We start from the raw sequence: 14,567 nt of genomic DNA on the forward strand, positions 1-14,567 counted from the left end.
AACCATGAATTATTGCTTTTCATAATCTTGTCCTGTGCCAAGGATTGGGAGGGGATTTCCCAAACACATTGGCTTGTCTTTGTGGCTTCTGCAAGGAAGAGGAGGAAGAAGATGCTCCAGAAGAGAATCAGGTTGTATGACTCAAATACCCCAGCTCCAGAAGGGGCTAAGGGAAAGAAAGGTGGTATATTAAGGTAGACAGTACATTTTTGGAAATGGATACTAGGGTTTTTTTCATCTGTTGTCTACCACTGGTTTTCTCTGGGCACCTCTATCTACATGTGAAGGCTCCTAATAGAAAACACATTTAAAAATGCCTTTTTAAGCCACCTCCTAATTCTTTCAGCCCTCATGGGCATCGGAAGTTAGGAACACCAGCTAATGCCAGCCAGAGAACAAGCAGGCACTATGCAAGCATGTCTGTCCCAGTTTCCATATCTTGGCACTGCTCTCCCCAGCTGCGACTTTTATTCAAGAAACAATAAATTTGGCAAAGGCTCTGCTTGGCCATTTGATCTGTGGCACTTTGGGGGAAACTCACAAGCACTGCGTCCCATTCATAGGAGCTCTGTCTTTAACAAATGTCACGTTTCTTCCCCTAACTCCACTGGATTCTACTGGGAAACTCTAACTGCCCTGTGTGCTGGTGTGGTACAGCCCTCCCCAGCCCCCTAGGCTGCCCAGTGAAACCCTTCTTCTTCCCTCCATCACTCCCCAGCCAAGGTGCTTTGCTGGCAACTGCCCCAGCCCCGCTCCAGTTGCAGTTAAAATAAGAGTGAGGTCCCAAATTTATCTGCAGCTATTTGTCTTATACAGTCATCTCCCTCTTTCTCCATCACACACCCCCACACCAGTGCTTTAGCAGAGTTGGATGACCCAAGGTCAGCTTTAGGCCACCTCATTACTGTCATTGCATTTACACTGACTGGAAGGGGAAACAGGAGAGAGAAACGCTGGAATCAAGGCTGTAATATCAGTCCAGAGAAGGGATATCTCCATCCAAAACTAAGGCACAGGACAGTCTGATCCTGTGGGTGATATTGGAGTGAACAGCTCAGCAGCAGGGACATCTCAGAATGTTTTCATTTGGTTGGAGTTGCTTTTTCCATGCTTTTCCCAGAACTGGAACCCTACTGCAGGAGGTCACATGGCACAAGGCAGAGGAGACCGTTATTAAAAATAAGACAACGTTCACCTTCCTTGCGCTCGGAGTGTAAATTAGGCTGGCCACTTGTCTTGGAGAGCCTTCTTGACACTGAGAACAAACTGTGCCTGCATTGCCTCTCTAATGGCCATCCCTGCTCACCCACGGGTCCCCAGCAATTCTGTGTCACCAAGACACTGCCCTGCCCACTCTCCCTGTGTCCTGCCACATTCCCCTGCCACATCTGCTGCATCAATCTCCCACTGCCTGAGAGCAGACAAGGGAACTACTAATGTAGGAGGGAAGAGGCACCACTGGGGCTGCCTGCACGGAAATGCAGATCCTACTTTCATGGCATTTTCCAGCCCATTTCTACCTTCTCCCTCCTTTTCCATGGAATCCAGCCTCTCGCTATCCAACTTGAGTTTCCTGCTGATGCTTGACTCATTGTCCCTCTTAGGACCAATTTTTCATCTCCAGTCATTTGATTTTTTTACACTCTTCTTGGGCATATAGCCTCTCTTATTTGGTTGCCTCCATCTATCCCTTCAACCATTTCCTTAGAGTCCTTCTCTTTCCATCACTGGCGTTTGCTGTATTTATGACTTTAATGGCAGATCTGACAGGAGCCTCCTTAGACATAGGCCATCAGTAAGCTGCAGTTGTTCAAACCTATGCTGAAATAGTTGGCCCTGTCCAGTTTTATCATTTTGTTTTCCCTCCTGAGTTTTGAATGTTAAAGAGGATTCTTAGGCAGAAAAAGAAAACATCCGTGAATTCACTCTGACTTTGCTACAAGCCTTTGGCTTTGCAAATCGTATCAGAAAGGAAAATCCCCAAAGCTGTGTCCTGTAGCTGTAGCAATCTGAAATCCTACCCTGCAGCCAGATAAGTGAATACAAGCGTGGTTTTCAGCAGTGGTTTGCCCCTGGAATGAGGGGTTGGGGCCAGCCCAGCCTGAGGCCAAGCCCGAGCAAATCCAATGCCAGGCCCCATCCTGGGTCTCTCTAAGATTCAGGAGGGCTTTGCAGACTGGTAGGGATCACTCATCATGCCCCAGGCCACCAATTCTGCAGCACCCCATGCTTCACTTCAAACCAACAATCCTTTCCCTTCTCCCCAGTTCATTTCTGTCTCTCCTGGCCAACATCCACGAGTCAGGTCTAGAAACCACAACTTCACCCCCAAGCCCCTCCTGCTGCCACTGGCTCTGCCTTGGAGGCTCATCACACACAGCTCTGCACCCTGACCTTTCCTTTCTGGGAATAGCATGCACTGCTCACCTCCCATCACTTCCAAGGAAGGGGCAGCCCAGCGGGAGTACCCTGCCCCTCTCCCTGCCTCCTCCTGCCTCTGCCAGCCCAACGTGGCAGCAGCCAATGTGTCATCACCTCCGGCACCAGGGAGAGATGCCGGCAACTGTCCCTTACAGTCTGATAGCAAATGTCAGAGGGAGGGGCTGGGACTGCGGGAGAACAGCCTGTACATCACTCTGCTGCCGGGGATGGGGAGGTGTTCATTCAAGGCTGGATGACTCTCCTGGAGCAGTTTACATGCTATAAATAGGTACCTCGAGGATCCCCTTTTAAGAAGGGTCTTTCTCTACAGCGGGGAGCCCCAGAGGGACAGGGAACCACATAGTCAGCTTTAAATGAGCTGTACAAAACATGCTATGCAGTTACTGAGGAATGGCCTTCTTGTTCTGAGTCACAAAATGTCTTTCTGTACTTCTGCTCTCCCTTTATCCTCCCACAGGTCTCACCTCTACAGTGCCCCTTTGCCTCAGCTGCTGAGCCAAAGTGATTTTGTCTACAAAGCTGCTGGTGCATCCCTTCTGTGGGTTTGATCCCCATATGGGACATTCCCTTAAGAGTTGGACTCAATGATTCTTGTGGGTCCCTTCCAACTTAGAATATTCTGTCATTCTGATTCTGACTCAACTTCACACCCAGTAGCTCTGCACTAGAGCTGTTCAGCCTGACTTGTGTAAAGAAGGTCCTGTGCTCAGCCAGACTCGTGTCAAGGCAGAGTATCACAGTAGTATTTGGGTTACAGAGAGGTCTCACCATCAGTCAAGACTGATACAGATGTATCTCAGCATCATTCTCTTGCTGCCCACAGTTATAATTACACTTCCTCTCAGAAACCACGAACAGCAAGAGCATCTTATTCTCATGAGATACAGACCTGAGCTGTGACCCTAACAAAGGACTGGAAAGAAATGGTGACAGCCTACACCTGATCCCACCCATTCCCAAGCAGGACTGCCAGGTGAGGTCAGTGGAGACTGAGAAAACATCTGAACAGTGAGAATAGATTCCCCAGTGAACAGGTACCAACCCAGCTCCCCCACCCTGCTCCCCTGAACAGAGATATTTTGGGGCTCCCACAATCTTTACCATGTGCAGACACACTTCCTTTCTCTACCGAGAGTGTATCGGAAAATCAGCACATCTACCACCGAACCATTTGCTTTCGGGGACAGGCAGCAAGAAACTTATCTAGGGCTCTAATTTCTCTCAGGAGAAAGTGCCCTGCATTTCCAGCCATGAGTCCAATACAACAGAATAGGACTTTCAGCCTTTGGAGCAGGGACCCTGCAACCCCAGGGGTATTTTGCACTGCTTTTGAAGTCATCTTCAAGGCTGCCTCACCAATTTGCTGTCCACACGCTGCAGCCCATGGGACCTCCATCCAACAGACACTAAGGAGTGTCATGTCCTGACAGGCACCATCATGGGAGGCACCATTTAATCTGATTCCAGCAGGCTTGGGAGGCAGGAAGAGCATTATGGCTTTGGGGATGATAAGATATGTTTTCAGCTGTGTGGTTCTTGCTTCAGCTGCAAAGTATCAAGATGAAGGCAGTTCTCACCCAGGGGTGAACAAGAATTTCCTTCAGCCAGAGAGAAAAAAAAAAAAAAAGATTAGGGAGAGGTTTTTCACACTTGCATACACTTAAGAGGAAAAAATATTTACATGAGGGAAAAAGGACTTGGCAGGGGCTTCCCAGAGGCCATTTGCTGTTTATGCATTTCTCAGGACTGGGCTGAGGCCACAGAGCTTGGTGGTGGCGCCTGAACCTCCCTGAGCAGCTGAGGGGACTGTCTTTAGGGCTGGGGAGATCCTCTCAGTGTTCCTACTGTGCCTCCACATGCAGAGAAGTCGTGTCTGTGAGACCACAGGCAGCTCTGACAGTGGCTGCTGTGGTTTCCTAATGCCTTTCCTTTGTCATCCCTGAGGGACCAGAGCCAAGAGAAGCTGTTGGAAGCCTCAGGGTAACATCACATGTGCTGGGAAGCAGGAACTGGGCTCTAAGAATCTCTTAATACCAACAAACCTTTCCAGGATGGGATGAGAAATATTCTCCAATTGGAATGTCCTGTTTTAACAGGGGTGGGGGGGGAGCTGAATGGCAGCTGTGGCTCCCACCACAGAGGCTGAAGGTCTGACTGATTCTTTCATCAGGACCCCTGCAGTCAGCAATGGCTTGTACTTATAGCTGTGGCTCTCTATCTCTTGAAAGCACAAAGCCACAAATTATTATAATTTGGGCATCTGCCGTGCTTTGGAATTGCCTAGTGCAATCCCTCCCTGTCCAAGCTGCACAACAGCTCCCTGCTGTTGTTTCTGGAAGGTAGAAGCCTCAAAATGTTCCAGGCACACTGGCCTCTGCTGCCAAGACTTTCACCATGGTCTTAAGTGGCATAAAGAATGCAAAATACTTGTCACTGCAACATGCTGGGCTGGGATCCTACTTTACGTTACCAGTGCTCTTTCTTCACCCTCACTTGAAGCAACAGGAACATCAGGACAACAGGCAACAGAGAACAGGCCTGGAGACTTTCCCAAAGACACACCCCCATGAGCTTTTCCAATCCTATCTAGGAGATAAAACAACCTGGGACAGACAGCAGTGTCCTACCACCACACCGTGCTTCTGTCACCCCAGGGCAGGGGCAATTTGTTCCATCACCTGCTTCCAGCCCAAACTCCAAACCAGCCCAGCTGAAGAAGCTGTAGCAAAATGTTTGGTGCTGAGTCAACACTCAGAAGCCCTGTGAGGTGTGAGGTAAGACCTTGCTCAGACAGGCGAGAAGGAGCAGAGCCACCATTCCCTCCTGCTGTGAGCCAGTGTGGGGGTTCTGGGGTGGAGCAGAGCAGGGACAGCATTGGGCTCTACAGATCGGTGCCAACCACATTTTGCAGTGTTTCATGTTTGCCATCCCAGCAGTCTCAGCACTGGACATCTGTGTTTCCTCCCAGTCCCAGGGGACGCTGGCACTGGTGACCAGCAACAGAGGATTAAAGCCCCCAGCTGTACTGGTCCATGTTTCTGCAGCAGCATGGGAAGTGCTGCCATGGTAGTGCAGGAGCCATCCAAGACTGCCATTGTTTCCAGTCCAAACAGGCAGGAAAGCAGGTGGACTTTTAAAACTCTGTTTGCAGATCCCAGCATAAGATGCGAAAACCAGATAAGCCCTTTTACATGTGAAAACCAGATGAGCCCTTTTACAGGGAGCTTTTGAGCACCCACAGCTCCTTCACCATTTCCAGTGCTCAAAGCACTGAATAAATTAACAAAATTCTTGTCCACACTATGTTTGCCTCCCTGCCAGCGCCCACATCTTGAGGTGCTGGTTTTCTTTAATGAGCCCTGAATGATTCACTGGAACAGTCTTGGAGAGTATGGGGGAAATAGAGCCAGCAAAACAGCTTTAAGCAAGGACACTTGACTACAAGCATACCATAATTACTCTTTATTTAAACACAACATCGATAGGATGTGCAATAAATACTCCAAGTTTTAAACATACAGATCTTCATCTATGTATGTATCTAGCACAGCAAAACACCTTTACATTTCCTTGTTTATATACAGATCTATATATTGCTGTATATGGATAATGGATATATATATACACACATATACATCTATCTATAATGAACTTGTGCAAAAATGACCTTACCAACGACAGTAAACAATTAAATATTTCCCAGTCCACTCTCACTGGCACTGGCAATATTGCACAGAACTTCAATTGTATGCTCCTGCCATTGGAAGGGTGAGAAAATGGGAAAAACTGAAATTGCAGGCACAGAGAAGCAACAAATCCACTTTTTTCATGATGAAGAAAGTTTATAAAAGCCCGGTGCCCACTAAAATACTCTGCTTGATTCATCACCTTTACACAAAGCAATTCCAGCAAACTCCCACTGCCAGATCCAGGGGAATCAGGGTTGTGTTCTGCTCTTACAAGACTTACCACTTACCACTTTACTTCCAAGTTGTGTAAACCCCAGTTTCCAGCACGCACTGCTCTGTCTAGACCCAGACTGTGCCACTGGAGAAGTGATTGTGCTCCCAGCCCAGCTGGCTGTACTTTGTTCTGTGCCAGGCAAATACAAGCCTCAGTCCTCTGGCTGAGGGAGTGGTGGTGCCACAGGACCTGCCTGTGCCACCAGCTGCAGCTGGAGCCCTTGAGGAACAGCTTTAGTGCATCTCCCAAGAGTCAGTGCTGGGTGGAATGTTGCTGCCCTACTCTGGAATGTGATAAAAAGCACCTACAGGTTCCCCTGGGTGCCCCATGTCACTGGTGACCCACTTAGCAAGAGGGCAGCATCCTCACAGCCCAGGGTGTGTGTTCATTGCAAAATGTTCTCTTCGCCCCCAGGAAGAAAGATTAGTACTAATGTTAGCTTTCAAAATAGCTCCAATAAAAGTATAACAAGCGGAAGAAATGCTGGGGCTGCTCAGAAAAAGCCAAGCTTTCACACTGGAAGAGACTGCTGCACAGGGAGGAGATGCCAAAGTGGCTGTGGTCCTACTGTGGAGCTGAGAAACCAAGTGAAGTGTAAAAACAGCGATGAAAGGAACCTTAATCTTGCAAAACACTAATCTCAGGGAGCCTGGAGTCACACTGCCTCTCTGCTGAGAACAACGACCAAGGCCAGGACAGCTTTTCACAACAGCTCTTGCTCACCTGAACCTGCAAAACCACTCTGGGTACCACATACATTGCACACCTGAAGTGCAGGCACAAGTTAGCAAACAGTGTGGGTCAGCCAAGGTACGAGGTGCTTCACCAGGACTGGATACCCCTGCAAAGGCATCTGGGGAGAGGAAGACTGGGGTAACGCTGGTGAGAAGACCAGTGTACACCTTCCCCAGCTTCCCCTTCAATCCTCACAGCCCAGGGACACAGCCAGTCAGAGCCATGGTAGGTCAGGAAACCTTTGTTTCCCTGCTACTTTGAGGATGGCACTTTGTATCCACTGACAGAGAGCAGAGAAGGGAACACACAAGACAGGCCATCCTCCCTCCTGCCAGAGGAATGAATGTGCTCATAAACCCATCTCCTTGGGAAATGGATTCATCATACAGTGAAAATAAACACTCAGAGGCAGAGAACTGGCAAAGGGAGGGACAAAGCCCTTCTCTCAGACAGTGTGGGTGTTTGAGACTCCTGGCAGCAGGAGCTGTGATTAAAGGTGCAGGAGCAGACTGTCCCCGTGTGCCGGACGAGTCGGCAGGGAAGAGAATGAGCCTGGCAGAACCAAGAGTTTTGGTTGAAACTCAGGGGAAAGGGGAGAGTTTAGGACCTCTGGAAAAAGGGCAGGCAACTCAGGCAACAACAAGGATGTTGTGAGATGATGCAGGGAGAAAAGTTAGAGGGACTAGAGTTTAATCTGGCTGCTGCCATAAAAGACAATTAAAAATGTTTTTATATAAGCAATAGAAGGAGAGCTAAGGAGAATTTCCATACTTTATTTGGAAAACACAGTGACAAAGGATGAGGAAAAGGCTGAGGTACTTAATGCCTTCTTGGTCTCAGTCTTTATTAATCAGACCAGTTATGCTCCAAGCACCCAACACCTTGACCTGGAAGACAGGGACCTGATGTCCTCTATCAAGGTGACCTGCTTAGTAGATGAGGGAAAGACTGTGAGTGATGTCTACCTGGACTTTAGTTAAGCCTTTAACACCTCCTTCCCACAGCATTCTCCTGGAGAAACTGTTTTCCCGTGGCTTGGATGGGTACACTGTTTGCTGGGTACAAAAATGACTGGATGGCTGGGCCTAGAGAGTAGTGGGGAATAGAGCTGAATCCAGCTATGGGCCAGTAACCAGTGGTGTTTCCCAGGGCTCAGTTTTGGGCCAGTTCTGTTTAATATCTTTACTGATGATCTGGACAAGAGGGTCAAATGCACCCCCAGTAAGGTTACAGATGATGCCAATTTGGGAGAAGTGTTGATTTGCTGGAGGGTAGGAAGGCTCTGCAGATGGATCTGGACAGTCTGGATCGATGGCAGTGCCAGACCTTAAAGGTCTTTTCCAATCTAAAAGATTCCATGGTTAGAGATGCTGGGAGATAGACTGCAGCCTGCTCTTTACAGCCAGCTCTGACAATACCTTCCCCTCAATGACAAAAGCATGTCCCTTATAGTAAATAAACTCTTAAATGGGCCCTTTGCAAAGCCCAGCAGCTGTGACATGTGGGAATGCTAAAGAGCACATTGTGTGACTGCTCACACATCTGCTCCCTCTCTGGAGAAGCAGAGCTCTCCTTTCTACTCTATTAATCCCTGACCTATTTTCAAACATTTTGGTGCATTTTGTAACTTAAGTCTCTTCCCTCTCTCTCTGCTGTACCACTATCCCTCACCTTGACCCCAGCGGAGGTTGCACGATCTGGACACAGTTTCAGAGGCAAGGCTGAGGCAGGCACAGCCCTGACACCCCACAGCAACATGATATGCACCCATAGGCGATGCTGCCCAGTGGGAATTGCTGAACAACTCGGGACATGGAGTGCTTTGGGAACAACCAGTCCTCAAAAGATGCTTGAGTCTCATTTCCAGGTGGGGATCTGCACCCAGACCCTGTTCCCTCTGCCAGCTCCCCATGCACTTCCACATCTCCCTAGTGCCAGAGCAAGCTGAAGGTTATACTTCCAGGCCTGCCTACCCAGAAACCAAAAGCTCTCCAGGAATGCTCCCAAGAGGCAAAGGACTAGCATAACTCAGGAGCTTTCAATGCTCTGGCTGTTTTGTAGGATGAAGCAAAGACAGCTCCTGATGTGAAAGCTGCAGCTGCCCAGATCACAAGTAGGACCTACAGCGAGGGCAGTATTTTGTAACAACACAAAAGCTGTGTTTGTGATCTCCGTCTCAACTAAGACTTTAAAAACAATTACAATCTCTTTGGCCAAAGTGGCTAAAAGCAGTGAACATACTGCCAAACTCCAGTCAACTGCACACACAGACACCTGGGGGTCATATCCCACCAGTGTCCCCACTGACATGGGTGGGCAGTACCCTCTCATGCTCTACCCACCTTTGTGGCAGTGGCACAAGGTAAAAGCCAGCAGCACAGCATGTAGACTGCTCTGTTTGCAATAACAATTTGGTGTTTATCACTGTGTGTTATATCAGATGTATTTAACCTGAGCCAACTCTCTGATGGTGTAAATCCTAAGTACCCTAAAATCCAATTTAACAGCTACTTCTGACTTCAATGCTCCATTTTTTAATGCCTAGCATGTATCTATAAAACTATCTTTGTAGTGTAAAATATTTTAACAGGCCAAAGCTTTTCTTTTCCAACCACAGACAGGAAAGATTTGTCAGGTTTGGTTTTGGTTATGCCATAATATTTTTTCTCTCTTTCAGTTCCAGCTGCCCCCAGAAGCACACAGTTTATATTTTAATAGTTTTACTAATGTTACCTTAGAGGAGAGAAATCAGTTCTTCAACACTCAGACTCCACTGCAAGCCTGAGGTTTCCTAACACTGTAGCTGAGCTTTGCAGTACCAAGGTCAACTGCCCAGTGCAAACAGCCCAACATCCCCTGTCCCTTACGTATCCATGTGCTCTGGATGCTGGAGTGGATTTACATTCAGTCACTTGCTCATCTCTCAGTTTTGGCTACACAGAGCTACAACATCTGAAGTATAAACAGAGACAGTCAAACAAATAGAGAGATTATTTGGACAACAAAGTCCTGGTCCACAACATGTGTTACTGAAGTGCCAACAATTAATAACAGTGAAAACACAGACCCCAAGATGCGGACAAGGGATTTCTTTGTGCCAGAGGGTCCTGTCCCAAAGCCGGTGAGAGTTTGACCACTGAGCCTGTTGGAGGCTGGCTAACCCCTCAACACTGTGGGGCATCTCCTCCCTGTGTGCCCTTGCTACCTGCCAACCCACACTGCCCCCAGGTATTGCAAAATAAAAGTGACTGGCAAGATTCAAAATGCAGGAGACAGAACAACACAGGAGATATTGATCTCTACAATCAAGAGGTTAATTGTCACTTCCCCTCAATGCTACATAATAATCATGGCCTGCACTGTTGTAAAGTGCATCTCCAGTTCCAGTGTGAGTACCTACACTGTGTGTACCTACACCGACTCCACATCACACCAGCCTGTCACCTTTCAGTCCTTGTGCAGTATGAAGCAAACAGCACCTGACTGGCAGTCCTGGTCCTGTGCTGGGTCTCCCCTGCTCGGGTAGCCTGTTAATGTTTATCTGAGGAGGTGACCTGGGGCCTCACACACCACACCGTTAGATCACACCCTTCCTTTGCCCGACTGGCTCACACCCAGAGGGCTTGGGGCACTGCTGACATCCCTCCCAAGGCAGCAGGTGAGAGCACAGACAGGTGCAGGCAACAAAGCAGAGAGGCAGGAGGGAAGGACTCAGACACATTCCCTGCCTCTGCTGTAGTGCTGAGCTGCAAAGGCAGCAAGTGGGGCTGAGTCAGAGAAGAAGAGGGTTTTTACAACTGTTCCTCCTTCCTAACACCCTTTTCAAGCAGGATCAGTACCACTCTGGGAAAAAAAAAGAAGGGAGCACTAGGAGTTTCCAGACCCCAGCCTCGTACAAGCCAGGTGGGGTTTTACCATGAGGGATGTGAGAGCTCATGGAGCTTGTCCCCACGCCTTGCAGCAGCGTCAGAGACCATCATTAATGACACCCCCTCCTGCTCCCTGCCGTTCGGGGAGGGGGGGTCAGGATTCCCTGGGGTTGCCCCTGACGGCACCAGCGCTTGGGGCAAGTCCTTCTCAGAGCAGCCAAGAGAGCCAAGGCCACACGGGGACTGCAAAAAGGTGTCGGTAACCAGAAACCCTGCTCCACCCCCCTCCCAGCCTCCAGCCTCCCCAGGACAGCGCACAGCGCTGCTCCAAAGCTCCTCTGCCTTCTGCACCGGGGGGTACCAGCCTGGGGGGGTCTCAGCTCCGGGCTGGTCACCCCACTGCGTTTGCAAAGCTAGTTCTGCCACGGACCCAGCGACACCCAGACCCACCCACTGACCACGGCACGGCCCAAGTAGCAACGCAACGAACACCCCCGTAGTGCAGGGAAAGCGCGTGGAAATGCGGGGGATCCACACACGGGGGGTGCCCGAGCGTTCCCCCGCGGGACACCACGGTCCCACGGAGCGCCGGCAGGACCCGTGGGCACCGTTTCCCCGCACCTCTCCCGAGTGTTTCTAAAAGGACCCCGCGCTTGCACAACCTCCCGGCCCGCGGGTCCAGCCTGTCACACAGCACCGCGATTGCAGATAGGTAGGGAGCTCCATTCCCCCCTTCCCCAGCCCAAACCGCTGCTTCCCTCCAGCTAGGGGACTCCCAGAGAGCCAGCCCTCGATAGCAGTGCGGTCCTGTCCTGCCGCCCAAACCTGCCCGCCCGTGTCTGCCGTGCCCTGCCAGCCCTGCCCGCCCGCCGCCAGCTCCGCAGCGCGGGGACACCAAGGCAGCGCCTGTTACACGGGGAAAAAAACCTCCACAACCAACCCCACAGACCTGCAGCCGTCCCACGGTCGGAGCTGAGCTGGATGCCATGGAAAATAAAAACCCTCCTCCCCTCCTCTCGGGCTCACTGTCATGTGAGACTTGTAGTTAAACAAACTGGGTGCTTTAAAAGCTTTTGGTTGGATGCAAAACGATGGTCTGTAGTTGCAGCAGCGTGTCACCCGACTTCCCCGTACAACATTCCTGAGTCCCACAGTCACAGGCTCACATTTTAGGCAAATAGTCCATTTATTCCTATTATTATTTCAGCAGAAAGTCCTATAGCGCTTGGTAAAAAAGCGTTCGCAGTTTCTGGACGTTGATAAAACTGTCCCACTGCGTCCACAGCCGCGGCCGTGACCCAGCCCTGCGACCCGCGCACAGCCCCACTCCCAGCATCCCTTCCCCGCTATTTTGTCGCAGAGTGCCACCTCCGCACAGTCCCCCGGGCCGGACAGCACTGGCACCACCGCCCGAGATGCCCACCTGGCTGGGGGGGATTCCCACGGCCACCGACTAGGTCAAGAGAAGAGAATCAGGAGGAGTCCCGCGAGGCGCCCGGCTCCTCAGCGGGGCTGCCGCCGGGGCAGGGGGGGTCCAGCCCCAGCCCTGCTCCCGCCGCCCCTCACGGCTCTCCCGCAGCAGCCACCGGCTGCTCACAGCAAGGTCATGAGGTAGTTCAACAGCGGCCGCGGCCAGAAACTCCTTCCGAGAACGTGCATTCTGCACAGCCTTAAATCCCCCCGACCTCACTTAAGGGACCCTCGGTCGTGCCCCTAACCAGGGAGGCCGCCAGCAGCCCACCTGCCCTAGCCGGAATCAGCCCCCACTTGCATAAGGCTTGAGTTTGGGGTTTCTCGCAGCCATTAGATTTTGGGGCACTCTAGAAGAGGATCACTATTATTATTAAGGGAGGAAGTTGATTTTCCTTAGAAAGACTCCTCTGCACAATCACTGTGTGCCACATCAGAGCCCACAGTACCCTACCCGCTAGGCACAGTACCTTTGCAGTGCAAAAAGTCCTCGGGGTGAGGGAAGGAACCCTCTTCACAGAGCAAGTCGCAGGTTTTATCCGGTTCCAGGGGGTAGCCGTTTTCCTCCTCATTGTAGTCGCCCCTGCCATTGCTGTTGGAGTAGCCGTTGGCATACATCTTCAGGGCAGACCTGCGGAAGCACAGGAGCTCCTGGAAGGCGTACCTGAAGTCCGGGCTCCGGCAGTAGATCAAAGGGTTGAAGGCAGAGTTGACATAGCCCAGCCAGTTCAAGAGGATGTACACGTACTTGGGAATGATGTTGTCCTGGATGACGTGCACGATGTTGACAATGAAGAAGGGCAGCCAGCACAGCGTGAAGGTGCCCATGATGATGCCCAAGGTCTTGAGGGCCTTGTGCTCCTTCAAGAATTTGGAGGCACGGCGGTACCCGGCTCCCCCTTTCTGCTCCTGCTCCTTGTTCTGGGTGTGAAACCTCCCCTCGCTCCTGTCTATCTTCTGCAACTGCTTCTTGGCCACCTGGAAGACCCTGGCATACACGAATACCATGACAACGAGTGGCAGGTAGAAGGAGATGATGGAGGAGGCAATGGCATAGGCTTGGTTGGTGAAAAAGTCACAACATGTGTCCTTCTCATAGCACCGGATGGCCTCTGCATGGTCTGCCCGGTACCAGTGCATTTGGATGGGCAAGAAGGAGGTGAGGGCTGAGACCACCCACACGACGAGGACGACCATGCGCGCCTTGCTCTTAGTCAGCAGGCTCTGGTACTTGAAAGGGGAGGTGATGGCGAAGTACCGGTCCACAGCAATGACACAGAGGGTCTCAATGCTGGCCGTGACACAGAGCACATCCACGGAGGTCCAGAACTCACACCAGAAGTTCCCAAACTGCCACATCTCCATGATGATGTGGCAGGCGCCGAAGGGCACCACGGCCAACCCCATCACCAGGTCAGCGCAGGCCAGCGAGGTGATGAAGTAGTTGGTGACAGTCTGCAGGCGCTGGAACCGGGCGATGGCAGTGATCACCAGCACGTTGCCGAAGACGATGGCCAGCACGATCAGCGACATGAGGATCCCCATGCCCACCATCCACACGTCCCGCGACACCGTGGGGTCGGCGGCGCTCTGGTTGGCGCTGACGTTGCCGCCGGGCAGCTCGGTGCCTGCCACCGCCATGGCCCGCCAGCAGCCCCCCGGGGGCGGCGGGGGGGGGGCTCGGCTTTGCTTAGGGCTCCGCAGCGGCAGCGCTGCTCTGGGCGCCGCGCATACGGGATAGCAGGTGCGGGGACGCTCCCGCCGTGCGAACCTGGGACGGCTCCCGTCCCGTCCTGTCTGCCTCGTCCTGTCCCGTCCCGTCCCGTCCCGTCCCGTCCCGTCCCGTCCCGTCCCGTCCCGTCCCGTCCCGCGCGCGGCAACCGCCCGCCCTCCCGTCTCCCAGCCCGTTCGGCGCCGCGGAGCTTATAAAGTGACACCCGCCCGTGACATCAGCCCGCCGCAGCCAATGGCAGCCGGCACCCGAACCCCGAGCCCCCCCCGCACCCCCTGAGCTCCCCCTCCGTCTGCTCCACGCGTGTCACCGCTCCCCCCGACCACGCGTGCTGCATCCCTGCGGTGTACAGCGCT

General features: G+C 51.8%; 1 protein-coding gene across 1 annotated transcript in view; it reads right to left on the reverse strand.

Moving 5' to 3' along the window:
* ADRB2 (adrenoceptor beta 2) overlaps positions 1-14,259 on the reverse strand; it is a 30,235-nt gene extending 15,976 nt beyond the window's left edge. Inside the window, exon 1 of the mRNA XM_027643395.1 lies at positions 12,950-14,259. Coding sequence (XP_027499196.1) covers positions 12,950-14,120 — 1,171 coding nt within the window. The 5' untranslated portion in view covers positions 14,121-14,259. The remainder of the gene's footprint in view (positions 1-12,949) is intronic.
* Between the last annotated feature and the right edge of the window lie 308 nt (positions 14,260-14,567).

This window comes from Corapipo altera, unplaced genomic scaffold (assembly GCF_003945725.1).
Source record: "Corapipo altera isolate COAL_440 unplaced genomic scaffold, ASM394572v1 75, whole genome shotgun sequence".
NCBI lineage: Eukaryota > Metazoa > Chordata > Aves > Passeriformes > Pipridae > Corapipo > Corapipo altera.